The sequence below is a fragment of the Laccaria bicolor genome, genomic scaffold (genome assembly GCF_000143565.1).
Source record: "Laccaria bicolor S238N-H82 LACBIscaffold_43 genomic scaffold, whole genome shotgun sequence".
Taxonomy (NCBI): domain Eukaryota; kingdom Fungi; phylum Basidiomycota; class Agaricomycetes; order Agaricales; family Hydnangiaceae; genus Laccaria; species Laccaria bicolor.
In genome coordinates, this window is record NW_001889914.1 from 145,097 (window position 1) to 171,521 (window position 26,425).

At 48.7% G+C, this 26,425-nt stretch overlaps 11 protein-coding genes across 11 annotated transcripts; 6 read left to right on the forward strand and 5 right to left on the reverse strand.

Moving 5' to 3' along the window:
• Nucleotides 1-958: 958 nt before the first annotated feature.
• Nucleotides 959-1,635, forward strand: LACBIDRAFT_148000 (mitochondrial 54S ribosomal protein YmL47; the record flags this gene model as incomplete). Its single annotated transcript, XM_001887181.1, has 4 exons — nucleotides 959-1,264; nucleotides 1,317-1,372; nucleotides 1,424-1,491; nucleotides 1,547-1,635. Coding segments are annotated over 4 exons (519 nt in total), but the record flags the coding sequence as incomplete, so codon positions are not given.
• Nucleotides 1,636-2,092: 457 nt separating this feature from the next.
• On the forward strand, nucleotides 2,093-4,170 carry LACBIDRAFT_254229 (glutamate decarboxylase; the record flags this gene model as incomplete). The annotated part of the gene is made up of 12 exons (XM_001887182.1): nucleotides 2,093-2,111; nucleotides 2,164-2,392; nucleotides 2,445-2,569; nucleotides 2,620-2,818; nucleotides 2,878-3,047; nucleotides 3,099-3,329; nucleotides 3,388-3,421; nucleotides 3,479-3,727; nucleotides 3,776-3,830; nucleotides 3,884-3,925; nucleotides 3,971-4,013; nucleotides 4,067-4,170. The coding sequence occupies 12 exons, from the start codon at nucleotides 2,093-2,095 to the stop codon at nucleotides 4,168-4,170; spliced, it is 1,500 nt and encodes a 499-aa protein (XP_001887217.1).
• Nucleotides 4,171-4,491: 321 nt separating this feature from the next.
• On the reverse strand, nucleotides 4,492-7,247 carry LACBIDRAFT_332658 (uncharacterized protein; the record flags this gene model as incomplete). Its single annotated transcript, XM_001887230.1, has 6 exons — nucleotides 4,492-4,533; nucleotides 4,705-5,854; nucleotides 5,910-6,087; nucleotides 6,590-6,654; nucleotides 6,679-6,996; nucleotides 7,153-7,247. 6 exons carry the CDS (start codon nucleotides 7,245-7,247, stop codon nucleotides 4,492-4,494), a joined length of 1,848 nt encoding a protein of 615 aa, XP_001887265.1.
• A 257-nt stretch (nucleotides 7,248-7,504) lies between these two features.
• Nucleotides 7,505-9,240, reverse strand: LACBIDRAFT_310018 (uncharacterized protein; the record flags this gene model as incomplete). Its single annotated transcript, XM_001887231.1, has 3 exons — nucleotides 7,505-7,711; nucleotides 7,771-8,947; nucleotides 9,002-9,240. 3 exons carry the CDS (start codon nucleotides 9,238-9,240, stop codon nucleotides 7,505-7,507), a joined length of 1,623 nt encoding a protein of 540 aa, XP_001887266.1.
• A 249-nt stretch (nucleotides 9,241-9,489) lies between these two features.
• On the forward strand, nucleotides 9,490-12,891 carry LACBIDRAFT_332660 (uncharacterized protein; the record flags this gene model as incomplete). Its single annotated transcript, XM_001887183.1, has 4 exons — nucleotides 9,490-9,739; nucleotides 9,796-9,933; nucleotides 9,987-10,390; nucleotides 10,447-12,891. 4 exons carry the CDS (start codon nucleotides 9,490-9,492, stop codon nucleotides 12,889-12,891), a joined length of 3,237 nt encoding a protein of 1,078 aa, XP_001887218.1.
• A 286-nt stretch (nucleotides 12,892-13,177) lies between these two features.
• LACBIDRAFT_332661 (uncharacterized protein) lies at nucleotides 13,178-14,196 on the forward strand (the record flags this gene model as incomplete). The annotated part of the gene is made up of 3 exons (XM_001887184.1): nucleotides 13,178-13,585; nucleotides 13,621-13,661; nucleotides 13,803-14,196. Coding segments are annotated over 3 exons (843 nt in total), but the record flags the coding sequence as incomplete, so codon positions are not given.
• A 98-nt stretch (nucleotides 14,197-14,294) lies between these two features.
• LACBIDRAFT_191812 (uncharacterized protein) lies at nucleotides 14,295-15,351 on the forward strand (the record flags this gene model as incomplete). The annotated part of the gene is made up of 6 exons (XM_001887185.1): nucleotides 14,295-14,561; nucleotides 14,622-14,704; nucleotides 14,759-14,954; nucleotides 15,010-15,076; nucleotides 15,129-15,225; nucleotides 15,285-15,351. Exons 1-6 carry the CDS (start codon nucleotides 14,301-14,303, stop codon nucleotides 15,349-15,351), a joined length of 771 nt encoding a protein of 256 aa, XP_001887220.1. The 5' UTR covers nucleotides 14,295-14,300.
• Nucleotides 15,352-15,640: 289 nt separating this feature from the next.
• LACBIDRAFT_295502 (FUN34 transmembrane protein) lies at nucleotides 15,641-16,767 on the reverse strand (the record flags this gene model as incomplete). The annotated part of the gene is made up of 5 exons (XM_001887232.1): nucleotides 15,641-15,918; nucleotides 15,974-16,075; nucleotides 16,131-16,281; nucleotides 16,407-16,579; nucleotides 16,643-16,767. 5 exons carry the CDS (start codon nucleotides 16,765-16,767, stop codon nucleotides 15,756-15,758), a joined length of 714 nt encoding a protein of 237 aa, XP_001887267.1. The 3' UTR covers nucleotides 15,641-15,755.
• A 1,319-nt stretch (nucleotides 16,768-18,086) lies between these two features.
• LACBIDRAFT_310023 (uncharacterized protein) lies at nucleotides 18,087-19,433 on the forward strand (the record flags this gene model as incomplete). Its single annotated transcript, XM_001887186.1, has 1 exon — nucleotides 18,087-19,433. One exon carries the CDS (start codon nucleotides 18,087-18,089, stop codon nucleotides 19,431-19,433), a length of 1,347 nt encoding a protein of 448 aa, XP_001887221.1.
• A 471-nt stretch (nucleotides 19,434-19,904) lies between these two features.
• On the reverse strand, nucleotides 19,905-21,120 carry LACBIDRAFT_310024 (uncharacterized protein; the record flags this gene model as incomplete). Its single annotated transcript, XM_001887233.1, has 8 exons — nucleotides 19,905-20,186; nucleotides 20,240-20,299; nucleotides 20,351-20,458; nucleotides 20,519-20,601; nucleotides 20,659-20,856; nucleotides 20,910-20,964; nucleotides 21,013-21,025; nucleotides 21,077-21,120. The coding sequence occupies 8 exons, from the start codon at nucleotides 21,118-21,120 to the stop codon at nucleotides 19,905-19,907; spliced, it is 843 nt and encodes a 280-aa protein (XP_001887268.1).
• A 2,881-nt stretch (nucleotides 21,121-24,001) lies between these two features.
• LACBIDRAFT_332666 (uncharacterized protein) lies at nucleotides 24,002-26,003 on the reverse strand (the record flags this gene model as incomplete). Its single annotated transcript, XM_001887234.1, has 5 exons — nucleotides 24,002-24,058; nucleotides 24,118-24,615; nucleotides 24,743-25,051; nucleotides 25,150-25,267; nucleotides 25,393-26,003. The coding sequence occupies 5 exons, from the start codon at nucleotides 26,001-26,003 to the stop codon at nucleotides 24,002-24,004; spliced, it is 1,593 nt and encodes a 530-aa protein (XP_001887269.1).
• Between the last annotated feature and the right edge of the window lie 422 nt (nucleotides 26,004-26,425).

Here is a 26,425-nt window from a genome sequence, read left to right on the forward strand (position 1 = left end):
GAATTATGTATATAAGTAAGAGACACACCATATACGGGTTATCTTTAATAGCAAGCTTGCTTTGTGCTTCAGCAACACGGCGCTTGGCCTCTGCCACACGCCGCGCAAGGTCATCTGGTGTTCCAGAACCGGATGCAGGAGTCGCTGGCGTCGGACCGCTTGATACAGTCGGAGACGGAGTGACGTTGAACACCACTTTCGATGGGAGTGACGCTGGAAGAATGGGGACTTTGGGTGTGGGTGCAGCAATTCCTGTGGTCGCCCTGGTCGCGGGAGCTGCAGCGACGAGAGGTACGAGAGGTTTTTTCATGGCAGCAAGCTTAGCCGCAATTTCAGCTCGCTTTTGAGCGATAAGGTCTGTGCCAGTCAACTTGAATGGATCGCACATGAGCTGGTGAGACGCCAGTGAGGCAAGGGAATGTACTCACACCGGAAGAAGATCCTCCTGCTCCATTACTGGTGATATTCTGGTAGGAAAGAAGGTTATAGAAACATATCAGAGGTGGTTTGACAAGGAGGGAATTCACCTTTCAAAACGGGTGTAGGGTGCAGAAAATTGTACTCACATCACTGTTAAAAGCAAAAGTACAAGTTAGCTTCATTCTTTCGTAAAAAAAAAAAGTGAATCCAAAGTTAGAGCGGAACTGACCTTTTGAGCTTCTTGTTGCTGGTAGCTTCAGTTCCTTCAAACGCCCGTTTTCTGTCGCTCATTATAGAAACGTTCAGTAAGGTCTTCTCTTGGATGGAGACTAAGTCAAAGGTGGAGATATAATCTTCCTCGAAGCTGTGCGAATAAGGAGCTCGTCGTCGTGAAGGGTGATGGTGAAGGGCAAGCCCCAGACGAGCGCGCGTAACGGTGACTTGGCTGTGACAAAAATGTATTACATAATCGACAATGTTTTCCCTCTCCTCACTGTCGCGGCGGGTATTCGCTGGAGCCAGTGCCCAGCGTGTCCAGACTGGACTGCAGCAAACTGCTCTTTCACCATTGAGCCTTTTCATCCGGCAGCGCAGTCAGCTCGCTCCCAAGTCGGTTCAGCACATTAAACGACACAAGGGCCGTATACCTATTCCCATCGGGGGTTCAACGAAGGGTACAACGTTGGCTTATGGCGAGTGGGGAATCAGGATAAAGGGGAACGGGGCTCGTCTTAGCGCTAAACAGCTTACAACCGCGCAGGAGGTCATCATGAAAAAGTTGAGGGTGATGAAGGGGGCCAAAGTCTACCTGAGGGTGTTCCCGGACATTCCGGTTTGCATCAAGGTAAGTCGACATGGAATAAGCTGGAGGACAATGGGCTCTAATGAATTTATAGGGTAACGAGACGCGTATGGGAAAAGGAAAGGGAACTTTTGAATTTTGGGCGACTCGGTTGGTGTAATATCTTCATTTCACTGTAGCTTGCTCACTTGTGCACCACAGCGTACCCACGGGACGCGTTATATTCGAGATAGGAGGGATTCCTATTCGCGAAGAACTTGCTAGGGAGAGTGCGTATCTATGTCTACCACCGCTTGCTCTCAAATGAACTCACCTTGGCCGCAGTTCTGCGGCTAGCATCGTCCAAGCTCCCAACGAAAATGGAGTTCATCAATCGTTCTAGTCCACCACGACTAGGCAATCTCCTTCTTCATCCTCCGAAATCTCCAGACTTGGGCCCTTCTATTATTCCGGTGCAAGCTGCAGGGAATGCGGCACAGCCAAGCGCCACTCAATAGGCCCTGTACTTGTCTAATTTTATCAACTATCCCTTCACCTTGCTCGTCATAATTGGAACACGTTCGCAGCTATATTCACGCATTTCCAGACTAAGAATCAGAGAACAGTCAGGAACACTCTTCGGTAGCTTTTTCCATTGGGCGTCATAACAAAGTAGAATCTCACAAGAACACATCTGAGCGAACTCATGGCAGGAATTGATCTATTTTGGGCTTGACAAATACCTGGTGACCACTACTGATGTGCTCTTGATTCCTTTATCCTTATCAGCCACATCATCGCGCGTCATTACCTCCATGACCGTGGATGTCCACTTAATCCACATATATAAGACGGCCTGAACGTCCGACCGACTATTGACCTTCTTTCAGCATGTCTCTTTCTCGACACAGTGTGTTATGATTCCTTGCAGTTTCTCGTCAAATACTCACCTAGACCGGTAGTCAACGCCGAAGAGGTTATCGAAGCTTGCAAAGAGCATCCTCACAAGAAACACTCCATCCGCGCAAGCGGATCCGGAACGGGATACCACCAAACCTGGCGCCGCGATGAAGACGCCCAACTCGCGCCCAAATATACCTTGCCCAAAGTCGGTATACCATCGAAAGCCGCTTACCAATTACTGCATGACCAGACTGCTCTCGACGGCAACCCTCTACTGAATCTCGCATCGTAAATTCTCGATCTCAAGTCATGGAACTACGTAATCAACCTTTGTCCTTAGATTCGTGCACACATGGATGCCAGAAGAAGCCGACAAGTTGATCATGGAGAACATCAACAAAAATATCGTCGATTTGGATGAATACCCAGCAGCTTCAATTATCCATAATCGCGCCATCTCGATGTGTGCGTACCTATATCGCCTGACAAATGTACTCATCTGATTATCTTTCCAGTGGCCGACTTATGGAAGGCGCCCAAGGAAGGCAAGGTTATCGGAACTGCTACAGCGGGATCCTCGGAAGCTATCATGCTTGGAGGACTTGCCATGAAAAAGCGTTGGCAAGAAGCCCGCAAGGCGGCTGGGAAGGATTACTTCCACCCTAACATCGTTTTTGGTTCCAACGCCCAGGTCGCTTTGGAGAAGTTCGCCCGGTAAGTTTCGTCAATATACACACCAAGTGCCCCATCGACGCAAACTCCTTCTCTTTTAGATATTTTGACGTGGAGACACGCCTTGTCCCTGTCAAAGCCTCCAACGGATTTATCATGGACCCCAACGACGCCTTGCAGTTCATTGACGAAAACACAATTGGTGTCATTGTCATTCTCGGTAGCACCTACACAGGCCACTTTGAAAATGTAGCGCTCATGAGTAAACTGCGTAAGCCTTTTTCTTCCCTCATTTGCCACCCTCATCATATCCCATCCAAAGTCGACGATTTACAGGAACGCACCGGCCTTGACATTCCCATTCACGTGGACGGCGCGTCTGGGGCTTTCATTGCACCATTTGCATACCCGAAGCTGAAATGGAGCTTTGACGTTCCTCGCGTGGTGTCAATCAATACTTCAGGACATAAATTTGGTTTGGTCTATGCTGGATTGGGTTGGGTCTTGTGGAGGGACGAAAAATACCTCCATAAAGACTTGGTGTTCGAACTTCGTAAGTTACGCTGTCCAATTAACCGAGAGTTTTATGAATGACGCCCTCCGGCTTGTAGATTATCTTGGAAGCACAGAATATTCGTTCACGCTGTACGCCTCATTTCCTTTTTTTTCCTCTTTGGATTTCAACTTATCCGCATTTTCTAGCAACTTTTCTAAACCTGCAGCCCCAGTGATTGCGCAAATGTTCAATTTTCTCAATCTGGGCTTTGAAGGTTATCGTAAGATTGCAATTAAGGACCTTCGCAATGCGCGGTTGCTTTCTCGGGCTTTGGAAAATACTTACTTCGAGGTTTTGAGCGATATTCATCGTCCCGTTAAGGGAGATGCACACGCTAAACATGACGTTGACGATCCTGAGCATTATCTTCCTGGGTTACCTGTGGTGTCGTTCAGGTAAAGAAACGCTGGGTGTTACTTTCCAATATGCTAAATGCATTCCAGGTTGTCGGATAAATTTAAACAGGAGTACCCTCATGTCCAGCAGGGCTGGGTCCAGGTATGTATGAATTGTCGTCAACATTTTAATTGAATTCTAATTCATTGAAAAAGTCTTTGTTGAGGACTAAAGGGTGGATTGTCCCTAACTATAACGTAGGTACCGCCCATGGGTAAAATTATTTTCTTACACACTTCTAGGCACCGCTGGGCGCGGCGGAGGTTGAAATTTTACGCGTTGTCGGTGGGTCTCTGAGCCTTCACCTTTTATACGCTTGCTCTCATACGTTTTTCCAGTTCGTGAGACACTGAGCCAGGACCTCGTTGAGAGACTCATTGTCGACATTTTGGAGATTACCGAAAAACTCTTGGGTAAGACGAGATTCTTATCTATCGAATAATACAATTCATTTTTTTTATCATATAGTTCCAAACAACGTCTTGGCGGCAATCACTACTACCTCGACCCAAGTTTTGCACCAACCCGACAAGTCCCACGGTAGGCCTGATAAGGACAACTTTGGTGATGCGGAAATCGAAGGCGGCAAGACACAGGAAGGGTTCTCTAGACAGTGTTAGGAAAATGTACGTTTTAGCGGGGTTGAAGCAGATGAGATGCAATGAACAATTTGTGAAAATTTTGGTGGCGAGAACGCTATGCATTGTAATAAGGATAACCTGGAATGCAGCCGGGCGTCAGATAATCTTTTCTTTCCAGCCCGTTAAATGTCTGGATGTTGGGGAACGCCGTCGCCAGGGCTGTCCTGCATTTCATATTGATATGGAGGTTGTAGCCTAGAGTTGCACTGGTGAAAAGACTGTGGACAGCCCACTCTGGAACGGGAACTTTGTTCATCTCCTTACAAAACTACCGAAGAAAAAATAGTATAAGATTGCATTGGGTGGCACAACTCAAGAGATAAATTCAAATTCACCTCTTCTGCAACAAGTTCACCGCGCAGGTAAATCTCCGACATTCCTTGTGGAAGGAGATAGTGGTATTTAACAGTAAGATCTTGAAGATCCGGTAATGTGGTTGATAGAAACCGAAGGAGGTCGGGGTTGAGATAGTTTGTGAAGATATGCAACTTTCGGAGATTTGATCCCACCGCAAATTTTCCGTTGAACAAATCGTTGTCGGCAAACGAACGACATCGTGCCGTGAACCGTAAGGTAGCCAATTCGGCATTCCGCAGAACGTAGTCCACCGCAGCGGCGGTTTCAAAATAATGAACGGAGCAAGAGGCATCCAGGGATAGGCTACGTAGTCCCGGTAATTCCACATGAAAACAAGGGAATTGATACCAGTAACCTGCTGGGATTTTGAGGTAGGGAGAGCCCTGCTCCAGCCATATTTCCAAGTTCTTGAGTTGGCGTGAATGCGATGACAGAAAATCATGGAGCGCCGAACAATCCGTTGTCTTGTCAATAGAAATTGAGAAACTGTCTAGAGATGGCAAATGACTGAGATATCTCAAGGAAAGATCCAGGGAGTGCTCGGAATACAAGGAGCGGAGGGTGAGAGCCTGCAGGGTATTAGAATGGTTGTTGATGAGAGTGGTCAGTCCTGTTACATCTCCTTCAGGGAGGTCATTTGCGAGGGGTGGGCGAGGTAAACAAACTTCCAGTGAAAGTTTTTGTAAAGCTCGAAGTTTGAGAGTGGTGTGGTAACCACTAACAATGTCATGGATAACCAGCAAAGGCATCTTCAATTTGAGAACTTGTAAGTTTTGGCCGAAAGAACCCCAACCTGCTGAAAGGAATCCAACGAGTGGGACGTATCCAGCTGAACCGCTGAACTCGAAATGGTTGCACTCAACCTCCAGTTGTGTGAGGGAGACAAGATTAGATAAAATCTTGCGATCAAATTGAGTTTGGGCACCAGGTTGAACACGAATTCCTGTAAAGGAAGGCCCCTGTCGCCTAAGATTCATCTGCTTGGGTTGCATAGGGTTCACCTTTTGAAGCACATCGAAGAAGACTCTTTTCCATTTGCTTCGGCCATGGATGTCAAGGTTAAGAAAATCTCCAACAATTGTGGGACATAGGTGGATCACTCGAATATACTTGGCGAGTCTTTCATCCCTGTCGAAGGCTCCGTTAAGTTATAACGAAGGAAAACTCGAGGAAAGGAAAATACTTTAGGTGACGTTCAAGGTCACGAAACCTTCGTTTATCAAGAGGCTTGTTCATATCAACGAAACGGTAGCGTTGTTGGAAGGCTGCTTCAAGAAATGGGCGATTGACACTGTACAATCTTTGTACCTCTTCGGTGAGTAAGAGTTCGATGATTTGCCACCATATTTCGTCTGGGAGATCTGGGGTGTCGATGTGTGTTTTCCGGGTCATCAAGCATGATTTCATGGATTTCCACATGACAGGTGCCATCAAATTTTCAGTTGGTGGCAATTGAATTTCTCATCAACCTGAGAACATAGACTTGAGCCCAGTCTTCGATGGTAGTCGCTGTGCTTGATCTGAGTAAGGGGATGCAGTGTTGAATCCGACAAAATGTCTGTGTTTGAAACGCTAGTAGACCACTGGCATCGGATTTCATCGGACTCCTGAAACTCCGTGGTCTAACTCGCAAAAAATCCTCGAAATCATGTTAGTGTGTACTCAACTGTTATCCCTTGCCTTGCTGGCAGCATTGAGCCACCAGTCTCTTGAAGGTCTACATGAACGCAAGAGCAAACTGTTCGATCATTCCCACCATGACGACATGACAACGGGTGAGTGCGTTCCATCTTCTCCTCCTACCAACTATTGCAGCAGTATTGCTTACCGTGCTTCGGCAGACTTGGAAGCTCCTCAACGTACACGATAGCAGCAGGAACAACAAGAACAGCGTGGAGTCCGGGTCAACAAATGCGTCGCCATCCTTACTGCTCCCAACGCTGGAAAGTTACCTTCGCAACACCGGTCTCGGTTTAAGATGCATCTTGAACTCCGAACTCTTGAGAGATACTAGAATGGACGCGTTACTTGGGAACGGTCCCATGAGTAAACAGGGAGGGAAGGTCCTGAGCGAGTTGAGGAATGTTATACAGGCGATCTTGCAGTTTGGCATGGAAAAGACGGTGTAGTGCTCTGCCACCCATGCAAAGTCTGTGGCTAATTCAAACGCCTTCCACACAATCGTCCAGCGTTCCTCACCTCGGCTGCATTTCGTCTGCTCATCGCAAACTTTTTCCCTAGCTGCTCGGGGAATCGGGATGTTGCAGACCCTGCAATTCAAGTGCATAGTATGGCTGCAGACGTTGAAGACAGGTTGAAAGCCTAGTCAACGTGGAGAAACTGCTGATAAGATTAAACATGACGTTGTTCTGCGTTTGCAACAGGCATATTCAAGTCTTGCCCAAATCACTATTGCATAAACTGACCTCGCTTGTCGTAGACCCTCGACAGAGTACAACAAGACCCTGCCTCGCGATACGTCGTCAAAGCCAATGTCATTATTTTGTGCAAACACGGTCATCGTTACGGACATCATCTCGGAAATCACATTTCCTTCAAACTATCCTCCTCACCCGTATCGTACAGGTAGCAATCCCAACGTCAACGTCATCTCTCCACCTGATAAGGACAACTTTGGTGATGCGGGGGTTGAAGGCGGCGAGACACAGGCAGTTCTCTCGACAGTGTTAGAAAAATGTACGTTTCAGCGAGATCGAGTCAAGTAAAGTAAATGAGGTACAACGAACGATTTGTGAAATTTTCGTGCGACAGGGCGAATTACGATGCACTGTAATAAGGAAAGCCTGGAACGCTGCCGGGCATCAGATAATCTTCTCTTTCCAGCCCGTTGAATGTCAAGATGTTGGGGAATGCCGCCGCCAGGGCTGTCCTGCATTTTAAATTCTTTGCGTAGCCTAGAGGACTAGTAAAAAGGCTGTGAACTGCCCACTCTGGAACGTAAAGATTTTTCATCTCCTCACAAAACTACCAAAGAAAAACTAGCCTAAGATTGTAGGCACAATTCGAAACAGATTCAAACTCACCGCGTCTGCTGTAGCTTCAGCGTTCAGGGAAATCTCCGAACCTTCTTGTGGAAGGATGGAGTGAAACATAATGGTAAGATCTTGAAGATTTGGTAATGTGGTTGATAGAAACCGAAGGAGGTCGGGGCTGAGGTAGATTGTAAAGATATGCAATTTTCGGAGTTTTGATCGAACCACAAATCCGTTGATTAAATCATTGACCTCGGCGAACGAAAACGTTCCTGCGGTTAACCGTAAGGTAGTCAATTCGGCATTGTACCGCAGAACGTAGTCCACCGCAGCGGCGGGATGGAGAGGATAAACGCAGCCATCCAGAGACAGGTTGCGTAGTCCCGGTAATTCCACATGGAAGCAAGGAGGTTGAAACCAATGACTTGATGGGGTTGTGAGGTCGGAAAAGCCCTGCTCGAGCCGTATTGCCAAATTCCTAAGCTGGTGTTGATGCAATGACAGGAAATCATGGAGTGCTGAACAATCCGTTTTCTCGTCAATAGAAATGGAGAAACTGTCAAGAGATGGCATATAACTGAGATGTTTCAAGGGAAGATCCAAGTAGTCATTTGAATACAAGGAGTGGAGGGTGAGAGCCCGCAGAGTATTAGAATGGTTGTTGATGAGAGGAAGGAGAGTAGTGAGTTGTGTTACATCTCCTTCAGGGACGTAATTTACGAAGGGCGGGCAAGTCATAGAAACTTCCAGTACGAGTTCTCGTAAATCTGGAAGTTTGAGAGCGATGGGGTTACTACTAAGAATGCCATAGACAACCACCAAAGGCATCTTCAATCGGAGGATTTGTAAATTTGGACCGAAAGAATCCCAGCCCGCTGAAAGGAATCCGAGGAGCGGGGTGTATCCAGTCGAATACCAGAACTCGAAATAGTCGCACACAACCTCCAGTTGTGTGAGGGAGGCAAGATTATATAGAATCTTGCCATCGAATTGAGTTTTTGCACCAGGCCGATCAGTATAGGACGGTCCCCGTCGCATATTCCCAAGTACGTTTGAAATCAAATTTCCTGTGAAGACCGGTCTCGGTTGCATGGGGTTCATCTTTTGAAGCACATTTGAGAAGATCCTTTTCCATTTTCTTCGGCCACGTATGTCATGGTGAAGAAAAGCTCCAAAAATCGTGGGACGTAGGTGGATCACTCGAACATACTTGGCGAGTGTTTCGTCCCTGTCAAAGGTTCCATTAAATTATAACGACGGAAACTGGAGGAAAGGAACATACTTTAGGCGACGTTCAAGGTCACGAAACCTTCGTTTATCAATTGGAAGCCCGTCCAAATCAACAAAACGGTAGCGTTGTTGGAAGGCTGCCTCAAGAAATGGGCGGTTGACACTGTACAGCCTTTGTACCTCTTCGGTGGGTAGGAATTCGATGATTTTCCACCATAATTCGTCTGGAAGATCTGGGGTATCGATGTGGGTTCCCCGAGTTATCAGGCTGGATTTTCTGGAGTGCCACATGGCGGGTGCAAATCAAAAGTTCACTTCATGGCAAGTTTCTCCGACATCATCTCTAGCTGTGAGAACATCAGATTTCATCTCCTGTGTCTGAACGCATTTGTGTGTGCTCAGCTGTCATTCCTTGCAATTGCCTTGAGCTGACCTGCAGTATTAAGGACACACCAGTCCCTTAAATGAACTCTTCGATCATTCCCTCTATGACGACATAATAAAGGTGAGTCCGTCTCATCTTCTCCTCTTACCAAAAGAATGGACTATTGCTTACCGTGCTTGGGCAGGCCAGCTCCTCCTCAACGTATACGACAGCAGCAACAACAAGAACAGAATGGGGTCAACAAACTCGTCGCCATCCTCACTGCTCTCAACGCTGGAAAGTTACCTTCGCAAGACCAGCTTTCGGCCTCTGGGAATGGGCCCATGAGTATACAGGGGAGGAAGGTCTTGAGCGAGTTGAGGAATGTTATACAAGCGACCTTGCAGTTTGGCATGGAGAAGAATGGTATGGCCCGGGCGTTCTGATACCCATTCAAACTCGGTGGCTAATTCACGTATTAGATGATGACAAGATTCAAGACTTGCTGTACGAAACTACTCAGATCGAAGGACCCCCCATAGGCTTAGATGTGGATAGTTCAGCGGCTAGTACAAGACTCGACTCGCTCAGCGCGGGCGCTTCTGAACTCAAGGATCAATGTACGTTTATAACGCTACAATTTGACTGTAACTAACGGCCCCCTCCTATTCAGTACCAACTGCTGGAGACTTCGCGTTTGATGCCGCGACTCTAATAAACGCATTCCACACAATCGTCCAGTCATTCTTCACCTCGGCTGCATTTCGTCTGATCATCGCAGACTTTTTCTCTATCTTACGCGACCTGCTCGCGCATGCCGCTGGGGATGTTGCAGATACTGCAATTGAAGTGCACGGTATGGCTGGAGACGTTGAAGACAGGTTGAAAGCCCAGTCGATGCCTACCAAGGTTGGGCTGGATGACTTATCTGCCACTGTGAACAGCCTCGTGGATGAAGCAAAGGATCGAAGCGAAGAGAGCGTCAACAAGATGCGTGGCATCAAAGACGAGTGGAAGGACCTTGGTGCAGAAACTGCTGATAAGATTAAAAATGACATCGTTTTGCGTTTGCAACAGGTATGTTTAAGCCTTGACCAAATGATTATTGCCTAAATTGACCTCGCTCGTTATAGACCCTCGACAAAGTACAACGAGACCCTGCCTTGCGATACGCTGTCAAAGCAATTTCAATTATTTTGTGCAAATACGCTTACAAGTTCGTCGTCGTTGCGGACATCATCTCGGAAAGCACATCCCCACCAAACTATCCCCCTCACCCATATCCTACTGATAGCAATGCCAACCTCAATGTCATCTCTCCAGCACTCAAACAGGCGCTGGTCGACTTCCGGACACTTTTAGAACGTATAGCTCAGGGCCGTTCTCTGACTGGTCTCCTATCAGCCTTTGAAAATGTCGTGCGCGAGATTACCAGCGTCCCAGGGGAAGTCGCAGAAGAAGTGGAAAAAAGGATTGTTGACAAAGATGCGGGGAAGAAAGGCAAGAAAGGGAAAAAGGCGAAACAAAAGGCAAAGCAAAAACAGGCAGATAAAGAAGCTGGCGTAGACTCAACGGGTGATACCGTCCTCTGGCACTACTTTTCGAACATTGGACGGTTCTTGGAGAAAGCGCTCGCTGAGCCTGGATGGGCCATGTCGCATTCGGGTCAAGTCGCTGTGAAGACGCTGGTGGAAGATACTGTGAGACTGGTCAGCGTGGTTGGGGAAGTAGTTGAGGAGGAAATCGTTGGTGGTATTGATGAGAAAGAGGAGGCCGGAAACGAATCCCGAGGGCAACCGAAAGCTCCATCCGAGCTCCAGCTCAACAAATTTGGCGCGGACGTGCGGCTATTCCTCAACGAACTGGAGGCGTACGTTCTTGCTGTGGAAGGCGACAAAACAACGATGAAGCTCGTCAACGTCCTCGACTCTTTTGGCGACAGCGTTTCGGATTTCACCTCGACGGGTGTGAAGCAGCAAAGGAAGCGAGATTGGGGACAGGCGTGGACGCAGTGGCTAGGATGGGCAATACCTCGGGTGATAAAGATGCTCCCTGCCAGTGGGACCATCCCCATACCTTCGATCGAGGTGAAGAGTGGCGGTGTGGAGGCCGGGTTGTACGCCCTTTTCGTGCAGGGCTTGAAGAACGGTGGTGGAGTGGGGACGAGTTTGGTACCTGATGAAGTGGTTGTGAGGGAATGGTCGGAGATGAAGATCGATATGGCAGATCCCCCTTCAACCTCGACAAGTGACCTAAATGAAGGCTACAGCACGAATTCAACGCAACCCGCAGTCGGGACCAGGAAACGACCGTCCATCGAGACCAGTTCGCGGGTCCGTGTCCACATTGATGGTGTACGTGCCAAAGCCGAAGGAATGGGATACTACTTCAAATATCCTATTCTGGGTGACTGTACATATGAAGATGAGGGTGTGTTGAGTGTTGACGTTGGTATGGGGGCTACGGGAGCCGGCTTTGGGATCGATGTGGAGGTCGAGATTGAAAGTGGGAGTGTACCTCTGGAACACGAAGAGAATGTGGTTATTCCTGCCATCGTCGTCCACGACGAGGAAGAGCAGCAAGTCAATGATGGTGATGATGACGATGACGGGCCGCCGAATATCGACATTCAAAAAGCTGTTGCCCAAGCCGTTCGCAGGTCTGCAGCAGTTGCTTCTCCCGCTGCTGCTGCTGCTGGTGAGATCAACGTCTCCCGCCATGACGTGTCGAAGCCCGCATCTGTCATCGCGAAACCCCTTTTCCGTGTTGTGGACGTGGAAGTCGCACTTCGTGGGCTGAATTTCAAGATCGACCAGAGCCGTCATTGGATATTGAATAAATTGGTGCTGCAGCCTCTTGTGGGACCTACTGTATCGCGTCTGGTGAAGAAGGCTCTAGAGGATAAAGTGAGGAATGGGCTTGAGGAGCTGTCTCAGGCCCTGGGAGATGCTATTGTGGACGTTCAACAGAATGCGGTCGCTCGTGAAGGGGCAGAGGGCACGCTAGAATGGGCTGCAGTGATTGGTGATTGGGTCCGCGCACTGGTCAAGGCCTTGATCAAGCACACGCATCGTGATGATGCGGAATGTGTCGACGGTTCGAAGACGACGACACATATGGATGCGACACTGAAGGGCGTGGTTTACACCTCCACAATGGCCCAGCAGCAGCCGACTGCGACGCCTCCCATGGTTTACGACAGGTCTAGCGAGGAGGTTAACGCGCCAGCACCTCGAGGTGGTAAAGGACGGCAAGAACTGGAGGAAGACTTTGAGGCGGACGCTTACGAGACCGTTGTCGCTGTTGGTGGCGGACCACAGTTGTTCCCCGGAAAAGGAGGGCCTTATGGTGTGCGAAACGATGACGCTGCTAGTGGGGGGAATGATGAAGAGAGGCAGGGTCTGATTGAAGGGTTGAAAAGGTTAGCTGATGATGCTGTTGATGGGGCAAGACGGGGACGGGAAATTGTTGGAGAGGCTGGGGCCAATTGGGACGAGAGAAAGAAAGTAGAGGCGCAAGGAAACGGGTGGAGAAGCGAGGCATTCAACATTTTTGATGTTCACCCGAGTTCTCGATGAATATTGAATCTTTTTCGGCGCGGTACCTACATATATAAAATACTCAGGCATAATAAATTTCGGTTGTTCATGTTTGGACCCAAGTCAACCTGAACATCAACTCCACAGGACCACAATCAAACCACAATTTGAATATGCCTCGCGTCGTCCACCTCAAAGGAACCTTCAGATCTCTCCACATCTGAACATTGTTGTTGCCATTGTTCAGGTTTTGGTCGGAGCTTCAAATCGTCATATAAATGTCAGATAATGTTGTTCAATTGAACGAAGCCACCTATTCTGCAATATGCCCCGCACCCACCTCGCAGGAACCTACGGAGTTCTCATGAACGAATGCTGGATGCTGGAAGAGGGTTTCAAGCGTGGTCTTGTCAAATACGACCCCAAAACCTACAAATACTTACTCCAGGGATGGCCTGAACAGCCTTTCAGCGATGCAACAAAAGATAATCTACGAGTCTGGCCTTCCTGGCCTCCACATAGGTCAAGTTTGGGTCGGAGATGGGCCTCAGATGGCTTAACCATTCTATCCTGGGTTTTACCCGGCTCGTTTTGGAGAGGCCGTCACACTGCCAAAGTTGAGGAACAGATGAAGAAGTTTTGCGAACTTGCCCACATCACTTTCCACCCGAAGCCCAGGTGGTGGGCTTCGGCTGACGGAGACATGCCTCCAATTTTGAAGGGCGTCACCCAGGTGTGCGGAGAGCTTGCTGCGATGCAATTGGAAAGCTCGCCATACTGGCAGCCGAGGCGGCGACCTGGCTAGTGATGTACGTCTGTCTTCCTTTTGCGTTCACTTGGCTTTTCTAATGTTATCAGCCTTGAGCCTGTATTTTTTATCAACGATTCGCCACCTCACTCTCTCTGTCGCCTTTGCATACCAATGTCACTCAATTATTGTCATCCGTCAGGAAATACCAGCTTGTGTACTTGGAAGTTATGTATTCCGGAGCGGTCCCAATGAAGAACAACCGCCTTCCGATACACATGTGCAGCGCCAGTAATTACGACAAAAAGACACAGTACTCCCCCCTGCCACAGATTTTGAATTGCGATTACTCCGAGGCGACTGCTTTCGAGTCTAAGTGCGCCCCGACTTTAAAATCTCAAGAAGAGCGAGTTTGTAGTAATATTTCTCTTGTCAGGCTCGTCTTTCTTCTCCAAAACACATTCGTGTACCAGATGACCATCAAACACATCGCAGCGCTATCTTTCATTTCACAAGCATTTTGCGAATCGCCAAGTCTGTTGAAGGATACTAGGTTTGAAGCCAAGTACTACTACTTGAAGCTCGTAACGCTCCCAGTATGCACCCATGGCTATTATTAGCAACGCATCGTTGGATTGCGCCATGTGATGTCACCATTGAAGTCGCTGGCGCCTATTGACAATCCACTTACAACAAGACAATGTCAAGCGTAGCAACAACGCTCGTCGTGGGTGCTTCACGAGGATTAGGTCTTGAGCTGGCAAAAGCACTGGCGTCTCAGGGACACAACGTCTTTGCAACCATTCGTTCCGCAAAATCAGCATCATCGCTACCACCCAGTGTCCATGTCATCGAAGGGGTTGATTTGAGCGAGGAGAGTGCCGGTCCTGCTATCGTCCAGGGTTTGAAGGGACAGAAATTGGATCTCGTTATCGTCAATGCTGGGGTGTTCAAGAAAGAGGTACGTTGCGCCGATCATGCTCGATCATGAATCGTACCCTTTAATGAGATCTGAGTGCAGACGCTTGATAGCTTAAACTTCGACGGTGAAGTGGAAATGTACAAAGTTGTAGCGATCGCGCCTGTTTTCATTGCCCATCATCTGTCAGTTTGAGATTATTAACTTAATACCCCACTTCGGGCTGAAATTTGCAACAGGTGGAAGGCGGACCTCCTGCCTTCAGGCTCTAAATTTATTCTCATCAGTACCGAAGGGGGGTCCATCCAGTTGAGAACAAAGGAAGAAGGCGGTGGAAATTATGCTCACCACGGAAGCAAAGCCGCCGAGAACATGGTTGGAAAGCTGCTTTCCAACGATTTTTACGACAAAGGCGTCACTGTGGCCATGATCCACGTAAGGAGCCTGGTTATCAAAGAGTCGGCAAAGTCTGAAAGGGTAAAAATTATAGCCTGGCTTTATGAGGACGGACATGACAAAGGGCGTCGGCTACGACCAATACTATGACTCTGGTGGAGGTGAGTCAAGTGTTTGTTTCCAAGTGTTCAAGTTGACGCAGAGATATCCAAGCCGTCGAGCCTAGCGAGGCAGCCCGCTCCACTCTTGAATTTATTTCGACCATTACGCACGAGAAAACGGGGACATTTTGGGCTCCTCGTGGACCAAGGTTTGTAACTTCCGTGTTACTCACCGACAATGGATAGCTGAAGTCTTACATTCCGTCAGAGATATCGGGGAAGCCGAGCGCGTCCTTGGGGAAAATCTGCCGACCCCTCTGCAGCTTCCCTGGTAAACTGGCGCTAAGTTGGGATCGCGTTGTACTATAGGGCTGCCTCAAGAAGTTCCTAGAAGATGTAAATAAGTGAATCTACTGTTAATTGGTCCTTGCTTTTTCAGTGGGCTATCCGGAGGAACGGTCAGAAGTACCTCCGAGTGAGTGGTCGCAAGCCCAGAGGTTGAATTCATACCAGAAGTCCAAAGTCTCAGAAACGCAAGAAGGAAAAAAAAGAAAAGCACAAGTCACTGTCCAAGTCATCTAGATCTACTAACCATCCAGCAAAAGCAGGGCATCGTCGTGGAAGGAAGGGTATACTATATATACAATTCACAAAAACGGACGACAATTACAATTACAAAGGTGGCTAGAATAAGAGTGAGGGGACGTAGCAGCGTGCGTGATATGAATTAAAAACGGGATCATGCCATTGAGGAAGGAAGCCCGGTTGATCCATTCTTCGAGAATGTACCAAGGGGGAGGTAAATGACGGCCTGATCCTCAGCGCTGAGAAGATCGCTCAAGCCTATGTAGTACGCAACCAAGGAAGTGACAACGCCGATCCCTCCACCAGCTTTGGTCACACTGCATAGCAAATAATCAGCCTATAAGTATCTGTGTACACAACTACCACACTTACTTGGCTACACCCGAGAAAGAGCCTCCAGCGAGGAGAATGAACGTAAGAGTGAGAAAACTGAACAGCGTAATAAGCGCGATGCTCTTGCGGAGGGTGGCAATCCTACAATGGAAGGTCAAAAAAGACACTTCAAGAACTCGGAAAATAGAAGACCCACGTAAGGAGGAACGTGAAGATCGCCCAGGTGAGGAGGTAAATCCCGAGGGCAGATTCGAATTCATCAGCGTTAGTATATGCAGCACTGATGCCACTGCCGGGGATGAAGATCGTCGCGAAGGACATCCAGAACGCGCCAAATGACGTGAATGCTATTACGATATTATCAGCATAATTGGACTCCGAGAGCTACGGGATATGCGTCGACGCGCCAAGGAAACGCAAGTCGAGGAAAATCTAGGCGCCGGGAATCGGGATAGTTTGAAATTTAACTCACCAGTGGCACTGAAAGCATTCCCCCTGGGGAACTCCCACATGCCGGCAAGGAGTTGAGCGAGGCCGCCGCAGAAAAGCCCCATGCCGACAACGACATTCGGGTGGCTGATGCTCCGCGTGCCCAAGTTGTATAGCGAGAGGATCAAAGTAGTAGACGCAAATGAAAAGAGACCTCTGTTGAAAAAAAAATGGAAAAAGTGAGAACGGGGAGGACAACTTTGAACGCAGTGGGCATACAATGTACCGGGCTCAGCGATCCTGGAAGGACGAGCTACGCCGTAGCTATTCGCATCGGAATAATTGACAGGAGGGTTGTTGGCCTGTACGGCAGCCTTCTCGAGGACATCAAGCGACGAAGGCATGTTTGATTCGGCAGGGAAGTTTTAGGAAGGAGCGTAGTTGAAGCGGGAAAAGGCAAGGCAAGATGAAGAAGGCAGTGGAACGGCTTAAGTGGGTGATCTCAAAAACGCAAAAACATTTGGCCCCCGTTGCCGGGCTTGTTCTGTTTATGCCTCATCCCAATGTCATGGTCGATCGTTGCGCGCCCGAATATTGTCAAATAAATTTTACCACGGAATTTGCGGTAGTTCCGCAGGTAATTTTGGAAGAGAATGCCCGAAATGGTCTGAATACCTTCCCACTTTAGATCGAGCGGAAGCTAATATTTTTTGGTACAACTCCAACCCGCCGCTTAAGACGGCACGTCCGTCGCCCCGCACTCCTCCATGTGCGTCATAAATAAAACTGATAATCCCCCCACCGGCTCCCCAATACCCTCGCAAAGAAAAAATTCAGGCTCATGATGACAATTTCGAGGTCCTAAATATACCTTCCGCCCGCTCGAGTCTAGACTCTTTGCGGCTGCTGCAAAGAAGGACAGCTGAGCTGAAGTCGGACGGTTTCTCTCTTTCAGTTTACTTCGCAGTTTTACTCGAAGATCTCCGACAGGGAAGACTGAGCTTTTGCCATTCAATCCATCCAGATAAGAACCAACTTGGAAGAGGGCGGCGAATATTATCATCCTCGCCAAGGAAGCAAAGCCGCCAAGAACATCATGATGGATGGAAACGTTGCCGTCGATCATTGGTCGATCAAGCATTCAATAGTCGGGCACGACGCAAAATATACCAGCCGTTGAGGCTCGAGCTCCGTCGATCCGTTCTACTCTCAGTCAAGTTTAATTCCACCGTTCTGCACGAGTAAGCTGGGGCAGACTACTCGTAAACCAAGGTTTGCCATCTCAAGCGCTTCCTACAGATGACGTGTCGTAGCTGGAGAAGGCGGACGCATTCTTGTCGAAGATTTACCGATCCCTTTCCCTTATGCTAAGTAGTAGGCGGTCGACGCGTAAGTCAAGATCCTTTCGTTCGAAGAGTGGCAGGGAGAAAGAAAAAGTAGATAGTTTGACTGCTGGCCAGCCCCTGTGTCTTTGAGTTGTCCAATAGAGTGATCTTGTTGAGATCAGAGAAAATTGCTAAAGGCTGGCGTCAGGGGACAACCGCAAAGTCGGTAAGGCCTACTATCATAGTGGAAGGAGACCTCGCATCGTCTAGCAGCAGCTTGTGGAAGACTCCGTTCGGGACAAGCGTCAACAAACAAACGTTCTAACAAGCACAGCAACTTGCTCTCAGCCAACTCTCAGCCATCCCTTGTCCAAGCGCCGATCTCAGAAATTTCGGAGATGCGACGAAGCGGACTTATAGCTTCCAACGAAGATTCTCCGTCGTCAAATGAGGAGATTGAAGAGGAGGACATTTCTGCTAGCGACGATGGTGATTCGGACAATCAAGAAATCGATGCCACTCCAATCCAGCACAAAAAGCGGGCGAAAAGCACCCATGATAGTCGGCCATCGTTTAATACCATAGTGGAAACCTCGTTTGATGCGTACTTCACTTACAATTCTTCCCGCGCACAAACTTCTACCAATGTTTTCTCGAAACTGGTTTTGCCCCTTACTCCTGAAGAATACTCAGAAGCCATACGCTCAGCGGCCAGCAATCTGAAGTCGGTGGAGCCTGCCATACTTGCAGATGGATATCGTACCAAGGTCTTTTCTCGTTGCATGTCCGAACTCAAGGAGGGTTTCAACATTCTCTGTTACGGATATGGATCCAAACGGGACATTCTCAATAAATTCGCAACTGAATGTTGCGCGAAAGCCGGCCACGTCGTTGTAGTCAACGCGTTTCAACCCAATTTTGTGATGAAAGATCTTTTTACTTCGATCGAAAACGTACCCGGCGTAACAGACCAAGAATTAACTTCCACGGCTATCGAGAAACAAGCGCGGAGAATTTACGACTTCTTCGCAGGGCCATCGCAAGAACATCTATATCTCATCATACACAACATTGACGCTGCTCCTCTACGTAACCCGAAGGCGGAGGCTCATCTTTCACTCCTTGCGCACAATCCACGCATTCACATCGTCGCATCCATTGACCACATCAACGCTCCCCTTCTCTGGTCCTCTTCGGAGTCATCCTCTCGTAAACCTCACGGACCGATAACCGATTCTACTACATCTCGTGGATTTGCATGGTTGTGGCACGACCTTACAACACTTGCCTCCTATGATTTTGAGCTGGCATTCGCAGACCGGTCGTCGATATCTGGCGCCCATGGAGGAGGAGTGCGTCGGAAAAACGACGCACTTGCACCGCAGAATGCCACCGCAATGAGCGAGACGGCCGCTCGGCATATTTTAGCGTCAGTAACGCAAAAAGCGCAGAAGCTATTCCTACTGTTAGGAAACAAGCAGCTTGAAAGTATAGAGGAAGCGGGTGACGACGGAGCTAGCGACCTTCAGCAGTTCGCTATGGCTTACGATACTCTGTTCAACAACGCCAGAGACAATTTTATCGCCACCAACGATACTGCCCTTCGCTCTCTGCTAGGGGAATTCAGGGATCATGGCTTAATCGTTTCCGCCCAAGCTGGGTCCGGCAGCGGAGAAGTTTTGTGGATACCCCTGCGAAGGGAAAGATTGACCAGCGTTTTACAGACGTTACAAATTGATAAGTAGTCTTTCACCCTTCTTCTATGCCCGCCTTCAAGTTCATTTGCTACTTCTCCGCCGTGATACCATCAGCACTTGTAAAATATCGAAACTCCAAATGTACCAGAGGTATGTATATTACAATTACTTATGTCAGTCTATCCCGTTTCATCATGCCATACCAACGACTCTCAGAACACCATGCGGGGTGTATTCGAGTCCCTCGACGATTTCGATTCTCTGCCGGTCTGCACATTGAGGCGAAGGATTAGCGGCGTGACGCAAGGGTAAATTGCCTTGCTGACCTCGATATCGCACATGGGAACATCATCTGTCCACACTTGTTGTACAACGGAACGTCCGATCTTTATTTGACCAGAGGGTGAGGGATCCAGTCTGGGAAACTTGGTTCGTATCGGGCTATTGATTTCATACAGTGAGGTAGTTTCGGCGGGCGAATCTGAAGGAGCATTTCTTGCTCCGACGGAATGTGTTCGATTATTGAATGTGGCAACGATTGTTATTGAGTATAGTTTTGCAAGCAAGATGGCGGGAATGACAAAGTAGATGTTGACTGAAAAGTCGTGGCGAAATCCAACAAACAAGACGGCGCTGGAGATGGATGCGGTGGCTGTATTTTTTTCGGAACAAGACATTGAGAACACGACTTGACAAAAAAAAAGACATGGAAGCACCTGTGAAGATACCTGTCTCTATCGTCAAACGGATGATTTTGGTGATCAGGAAATGTGTATTTTTGAAGCGAGGACTGCGTAGTAACTACCATACCGCGTCAGTCGATGACCTTGACTTGGCGAGATAAATTTCCTTACAAAAAACGTCATACACCCAGCAATAGCAACATCACACAAGGCCGCTGAGCCATTCCAGAGCTGTTGTGATGTAAGCCGCGATGATACCATCGTAAAATTCGAGTAACTTACCCCACAAAAAAGATAGATATGATCCACATGCACCAGCTGCGATAACGTCCCAGCTTTAAATAATTTAGCAGAGAATGTGAGAGCCGAAGCGACGGCAAAGGCAGCAAGCTTAAAAGAGAAAGAATTATATATACATTTTAGACGCTGGAAAGCATGCATATCACTCACCACAAAAATAAACATGCCCACTTGCCACAGCCCGGAAAGAATGTATATTCGGTATGCAAAAGTGGAATGACAGACAAAACCAACTAGATTGGGAAAGGGTTAGACTTGGTGAATTCGAGCGACTATGCTGGGTCACTGACCAAGACCGCTCATGACAGGAAGCGTCAGCCAAAGAAGGTGCAGATTGTCCAGGGCTTCAAATTGACCAAAGCCTTCTGCGTAGACGGTGTACGCATCTGTGGTGGCTAATATGGTTTGCGCGAGCTCCACGACGAAGAGGAAGTATATAAGAAACTTCCAGTGCCATCGGTCGTTAGGAAAGCTCATATAATAATTATCTGAGGAGACGATAATTGATCGCGCGGGTAAGTCATGGAATTATGAGACTCACAGACTTGAACCACAAGAATTCCCTGAAGACCCCAAGTAAAAAAATATCCCATAAGCTGAGCGAATGTTAGTGATAGCGTTTGCGCAGGAAGTCGGCGACGTACAAGTGAACTTAGCCTGGATTAATGGGTTAACAAATGTGTGGATATAGGGTAAGGTCTCACTCACAGTGGAAGAATAAGCGCGATTAAAGACGACTTAGAAGACGGCATCGTGACTCTGAGCGGCGAGGACACAAGAGCTGGAGAAATCTGAGTTGACCAGCGGTGATAGTATTTATTTATCATGAAGACCGAAATGGAGATGAATGCTTCCATCGGTGGTGTCATGTTTTGAGCTCTGATGACGAAAACCCTTGGAAGGCTTTTCTTCTTCCCTTCAAAATTTCGAGAGTCTCATCGACGTATACGTATGTTCATTTCCTAAAATAGCGCTTTACTTCAACCCCAAAGATAAGTCCAGGGCAAGGGTTAACTTTCATTTACCTTCTTCCGACAAGTGATCCGTCCAATTGAGGGCATCGTGGTCAGAGTCCTATGCCATCTTGAGCCTTGAGGTCAATACATAAATTTAGAAGGGGAAGAGACAAAGAAAGCTGCACAAACGTGGTTATCAAGAAATTCCATCCGTTCAGCCTACTGGGATCGGACCCGGTACTATCAGAGAACTTTGAGGAACTGCTTATATCCAATTGGACTAATTAGGGGAATGATGCATACTTTTGGATGAGTGACGACTCGGCGGCCGGATGCTGTTGATTTTTTTCTTCTCTTGATTGAGCGTCAACGGACCGGTGACTCCAGAACTACGCGTCATAGAAACGGAACATAGAGAGCCCCCCGAGAGATGATTTCCGGTGGCATCTGCGAACTGTGGCAATAGGCTCGTTACTTCACGATGTGGGGTAAGCACTCAGGAGCTCAGGGAGGGTTCGAAAATCCTCGAAAAGTGCCTTGAGACTCTATCCTCCGCCTCAGAGTCGTTCATCTCTCGACGGCTCGAGTTGGATTACCATGCAGCAGGGATGACGACTTTCTTGCGATATCGCAGAGTAGGGTTGGAAAGAAGTACGAACTGCTGACCGCAGATTCAAATATTTCAAGTTCAACGTGGCATAAACAAAGAGCCCTGCAGACTTGCTCGTTTCGCTGTCTGGCCTACCGCGGTGAGGATGGATACTACGAGGAGATATCGTTCGACGCAAGGGGATAACTTGAGTATGTCCAGATTGAACTTGGTCAAAGGAAAAACTGATAAGAGGGATCTCTTGTCATATCTATTAGCCAGTTGGCAGGTTGAGATTGACGCCGATATCTGCATGATTGAAGACGTCAAGAATTAAGATAAGATCTTCTCCTTTTGTTTGTAACCCAGAACAAAATTATGGAATCTGTTTTTTTCCAAATCTGTTTTGGTCCGGCAGAAGCGCGTGCGTACGGCGACATGAGGCCGGGACGTACATGATATGTTGAGACGATGGTGTGCGTGAACTGGGGCAGGGATTTGAGGCTGTATTGTGTGTGTTGGCCAAGGCTGTGAGGATGCGTTGGGGTTGCTATAAGAAACGTTGTGACAATAACGATTAGCAGAAAAGGGTCATGTCCTGTCGAACAGTCTCAGAGTGCGGTAAGCAATTCATCTCCCCACTAACATACTCAAAAATTCTGGAAAACCTATCATACAAGCTTCATACGTGGAGCCTCAGCGCTATAGTAGGTTCTCAGAGTCAAAGGTTGACGTTCTCAAAGGGTAGTTGAAGGCATGCCGAGCGCTCCAGCTCTCGGAATCATGGCATGCGTAGATGGCATTGCGATCATTGCATTGGGGAGGGAAAGAGAAGGAGAGGTGATGATGATGGTAAAGTTACAAGTAGAGATGATCAAGAAGGTCAGGTGATGGTGGACGATCGGGGTGTCGGACTCTCCTCCCAGTGAAAAACCTATATACCATGCAAGCTTCATACGTGAAGCCTCAGCGGTACAGTACACAGCTGGGTTCTCAGAGTCAACGTCATTAACGTTGACGTTCTCCAAGGATAGTTAATTCAAGGCATGCCGAGCGCTCAGCTCTCGGAATTACGACATGCGAACATCGATGGTATTGCGATCACTGCAAAGCATCAGGCAGAATAAGGACAGTGGGGTGGGGTGGGGTGGGGTTGTAGTAGTAGTATGTAATAGCAAGATCTTGAAGGGGTAGTACGGGGTCGCGATACAGTACGGAAGGAAACGGTGTTCTAAGGTGGGGTTATTCATCACAGTCGTGAGATTGGAGAGCTGGCCAAGTCGGGTCGGCGGCGGCGGTGATAAAAGTGGGAGATGCCTTGGGGGAGGGAAGAGAGAATAAGGAGAGAGATGATGGCGGACGAAAAAGTAGAGACCAAGGTAGAGGCAGTGTACGGAGAAAGAGAGGTGACCGGAGGAGTGATGCCTTGGGGTAAGAAGGAGAAGGAGGAGGAGGAGGGGTGAGGTGAAGTTAGATGATAGCGGACGAAAAAGTAGAGATTGAAGGAGGGCCAGTGGACGGAAACGTAGAGGGGTGACCGGAGGGAAGGAAATTTTCGAGTGACCGAGAGAGCCAGGTGGTCGTCGAGGATGGGAATAGAGGGGGGGGGACGATTCGTCTGAGAATGACAGACGAGATTGTTGACTGTTGACAGACAGGGAGAACGAGGTATGTGTTCAAAACACAAACACACAGAGAGAGACAGAAATGTCGAGGGTGGAAAGAAAAGAAATGGCTAGGAATACACTGCATGCATTGCGTGGGTGTCTTTGGGTTGGGTTGGGGTGGGATACTAATACCTGCTATAGCTTTACTAGATGGATTGACAGATGGATTGCTTGGAAGGATGGATGGATGGAATAATAGGTGTTCCACCTTGATGTAGGAGTACTGCGAAATACACAAGAACGAGAGGAACCTTGAGTTTGATCGGCCGAGAGAGAGGGGAAAAATGAAAGATTCAGGAGCGGTTGCTGGCTGCAAGATTGAAAGTAGAACGGAATAACTTGACGTAAACGAGCGTATTGAGGCCTTGAAACGGTCTTGATCACCAAGGGTTATCGAATAACAAAGTCTTGGGGCAGAAAATCACTGCAACCGCGCCAAATACTCTTGCCAAAGCGTATCCACAAACGCCCTGTCAGTCTACATCATACCCCAATCAGCCTCTTTCTTCTCTCCAAAAAGAAAAAAGAAAAACGCACATGAATAAGCGTCAACACCTCCCTCACAAACTCATTCCTCTCCATCCCAATTCCCGGTCCAGGCTGCGCATTCAAAGCAGCCACAATACTTCCCCGAACCAAAGCATGTTCATGTCCATTTGCATTTTCTTCCTCCACACCAACATGCCCATGCCCATTAACCTTTGCAGACACAGACCCATTCAAACTTGGCGCAACCTTCCTCCCCTTCCCGATACCGGTCCCAGCCCCATTAGTCTTACCAGACATAGTGGGCGTCATCATGTCCGACGAGGGTATCCTCCTCGGTGAAGGTGTATGCGCAGGCATCGAGGGAGTATGCACAGACCTTGGAGGCGGAGGCGTGTGCACTGGCATTTGGGGCGTATACACAGACCTCGTAGGCGGAGGCGTATGCACAGATATCTGAGGCGGCACATACACAGGCATCTGCGGCGTCGTATCCTCAAGAGAAGGCGAAAGAGGTGGGGAGAGAGAAGCAGGCGGCGAAGTAACAGCCTGCGTAAGATACCTCGTCGTCGTCGTCGTCGGTTTAACTTGAACTTGCTGAGGTTGCTGCTGAGGCTGCTGGTGCCCTTGCTGCACGACCCCCTGCTCCCGCGGCGCACAAAACCCAGGAACATACCCAACTCCTCTCAATCTCCTCCCTCTCCTTCTTATCCCTCTCCCTCCTCGTCGTCTTTTTCTTCCCCTTCCCCTTTTCTCGCGCTTCCCCAAGACTCGAGGCCGCAACAACACCCCTATGCGTATGCGAGCTCTGCCCATCCTTCCGCGAACCCAAACCCCTCTTCTGCTCCCTCAAAGCCCTCCTAAACGTATCCAAATCACTCAACACACTCGTTTCCTCAAAATCAAGCTCCACAATATCCGCTTCGTCCTCCTCCTCGCCCGAGTCGTGTTGCTCTTCCTCTTCCTTGTGTTGGTGTTGTCCCCCCTGTTGATGGTCTCGTATATCAATGATATTGACGGGTACGGCCACAGTCCCGAATCAGCTTCGAACGGCACCAGTTCCCTATTCGCCCTCGGCTTCACGTTCGCATGCACACTCGAGGGCCCAGAAGACGACTCCAACCCCTTAATAGTAGCCACAGACGACGTAGCCTCAATACCCAGCGGGTGATGCACGCCCACCCCCAAATCCACATCCGCCCTATGAGTCTGAGCATGACACCGCCCATTCAAGAACGCACGCGGCGTAACGTCCCCATTGACCTTCCCATTCCTCGCTCCACCATGCACCAACACGCTTAGGAGCCCATTACCACGTCCACTAACAGGCGACCCCTCCCCCTCCTCCTCACCCTCATTATCGCCCTCCCTAGAACTGGGATGGCTGCTCGATGCGGCTGAGGGGGTACGTGAGGGCGGTAGGCCCAATAACGTGCTGATGACGTCTTGGTTGAGGACTTGGGCTTGGGCTTGGGCTTGGGTGGATGTGGATGTGTGGGTGAGGATATCTTTCGTGGTGCCCCTTGTTGTTGTTGTTGTTGATGAGAAAGGGCGGATACGTTAGCGGCAGACGCGAATATGCGGTCCAACAAATTGATGCCCGTAGCTGGCGTTGACGCTGAGGGTGCTAAAGACGTATGAGGAGGGGCTGGACCGACGATTTCCGGCCCGCTCAGAGCGGCGAATAATGATTCTAAGGTCATGCTTGAGGTGGATGTTGGGAATGTCATGGTGGAGGTTGGTGCGGTGGGAGGAGGACCGGTAAGTACGAATTTTGCGAATAGTTTGTCGACTTCTGATACGGCTCCTGCTGAGGACTGTTCGCTGGCGTAGTCGGGATATGATCGTCTGATCCATGTGCGGAGATATCGTCTTCGGGGTAGATGTGTTGGATATAGTCTTCCATGCCCATGCGATTGAGGACGTAGAATCCGCATGGCGGGTAAACGTCCCTTTGAGTTTTCAAATTTCATCAGCCATCGCCAGGAAAGGAAGGGGCACCAGTGTGGTTGGGTAGGGTTTGTGGATTACGCTGAGGGTTAGGAGTGTATGTGAGCGGGAAGAGAGGAGGAGGGAGGCAAGGAACGTACCCGTTATCTCCTGTCTTTGAACACAACGCTTGAATTTCCCACTTGTGCAGCCTGGTTTGCTGCATGGGATTGGAGGGGCATATTGAACACATTCACACTTGGTTCACACGTCGTGACCATAGGACAACTACCATGCAAGGCTATCTCCGGACACCTACATTGCTTCCACCTACACGTTGCTTCCTACCACCATGGAAGGTCCTTCGAAAGAGACAGTCCAGCGAAAGCCCAATTTCTATGCTAAGCTGAAGAATACATACAAAGAGATC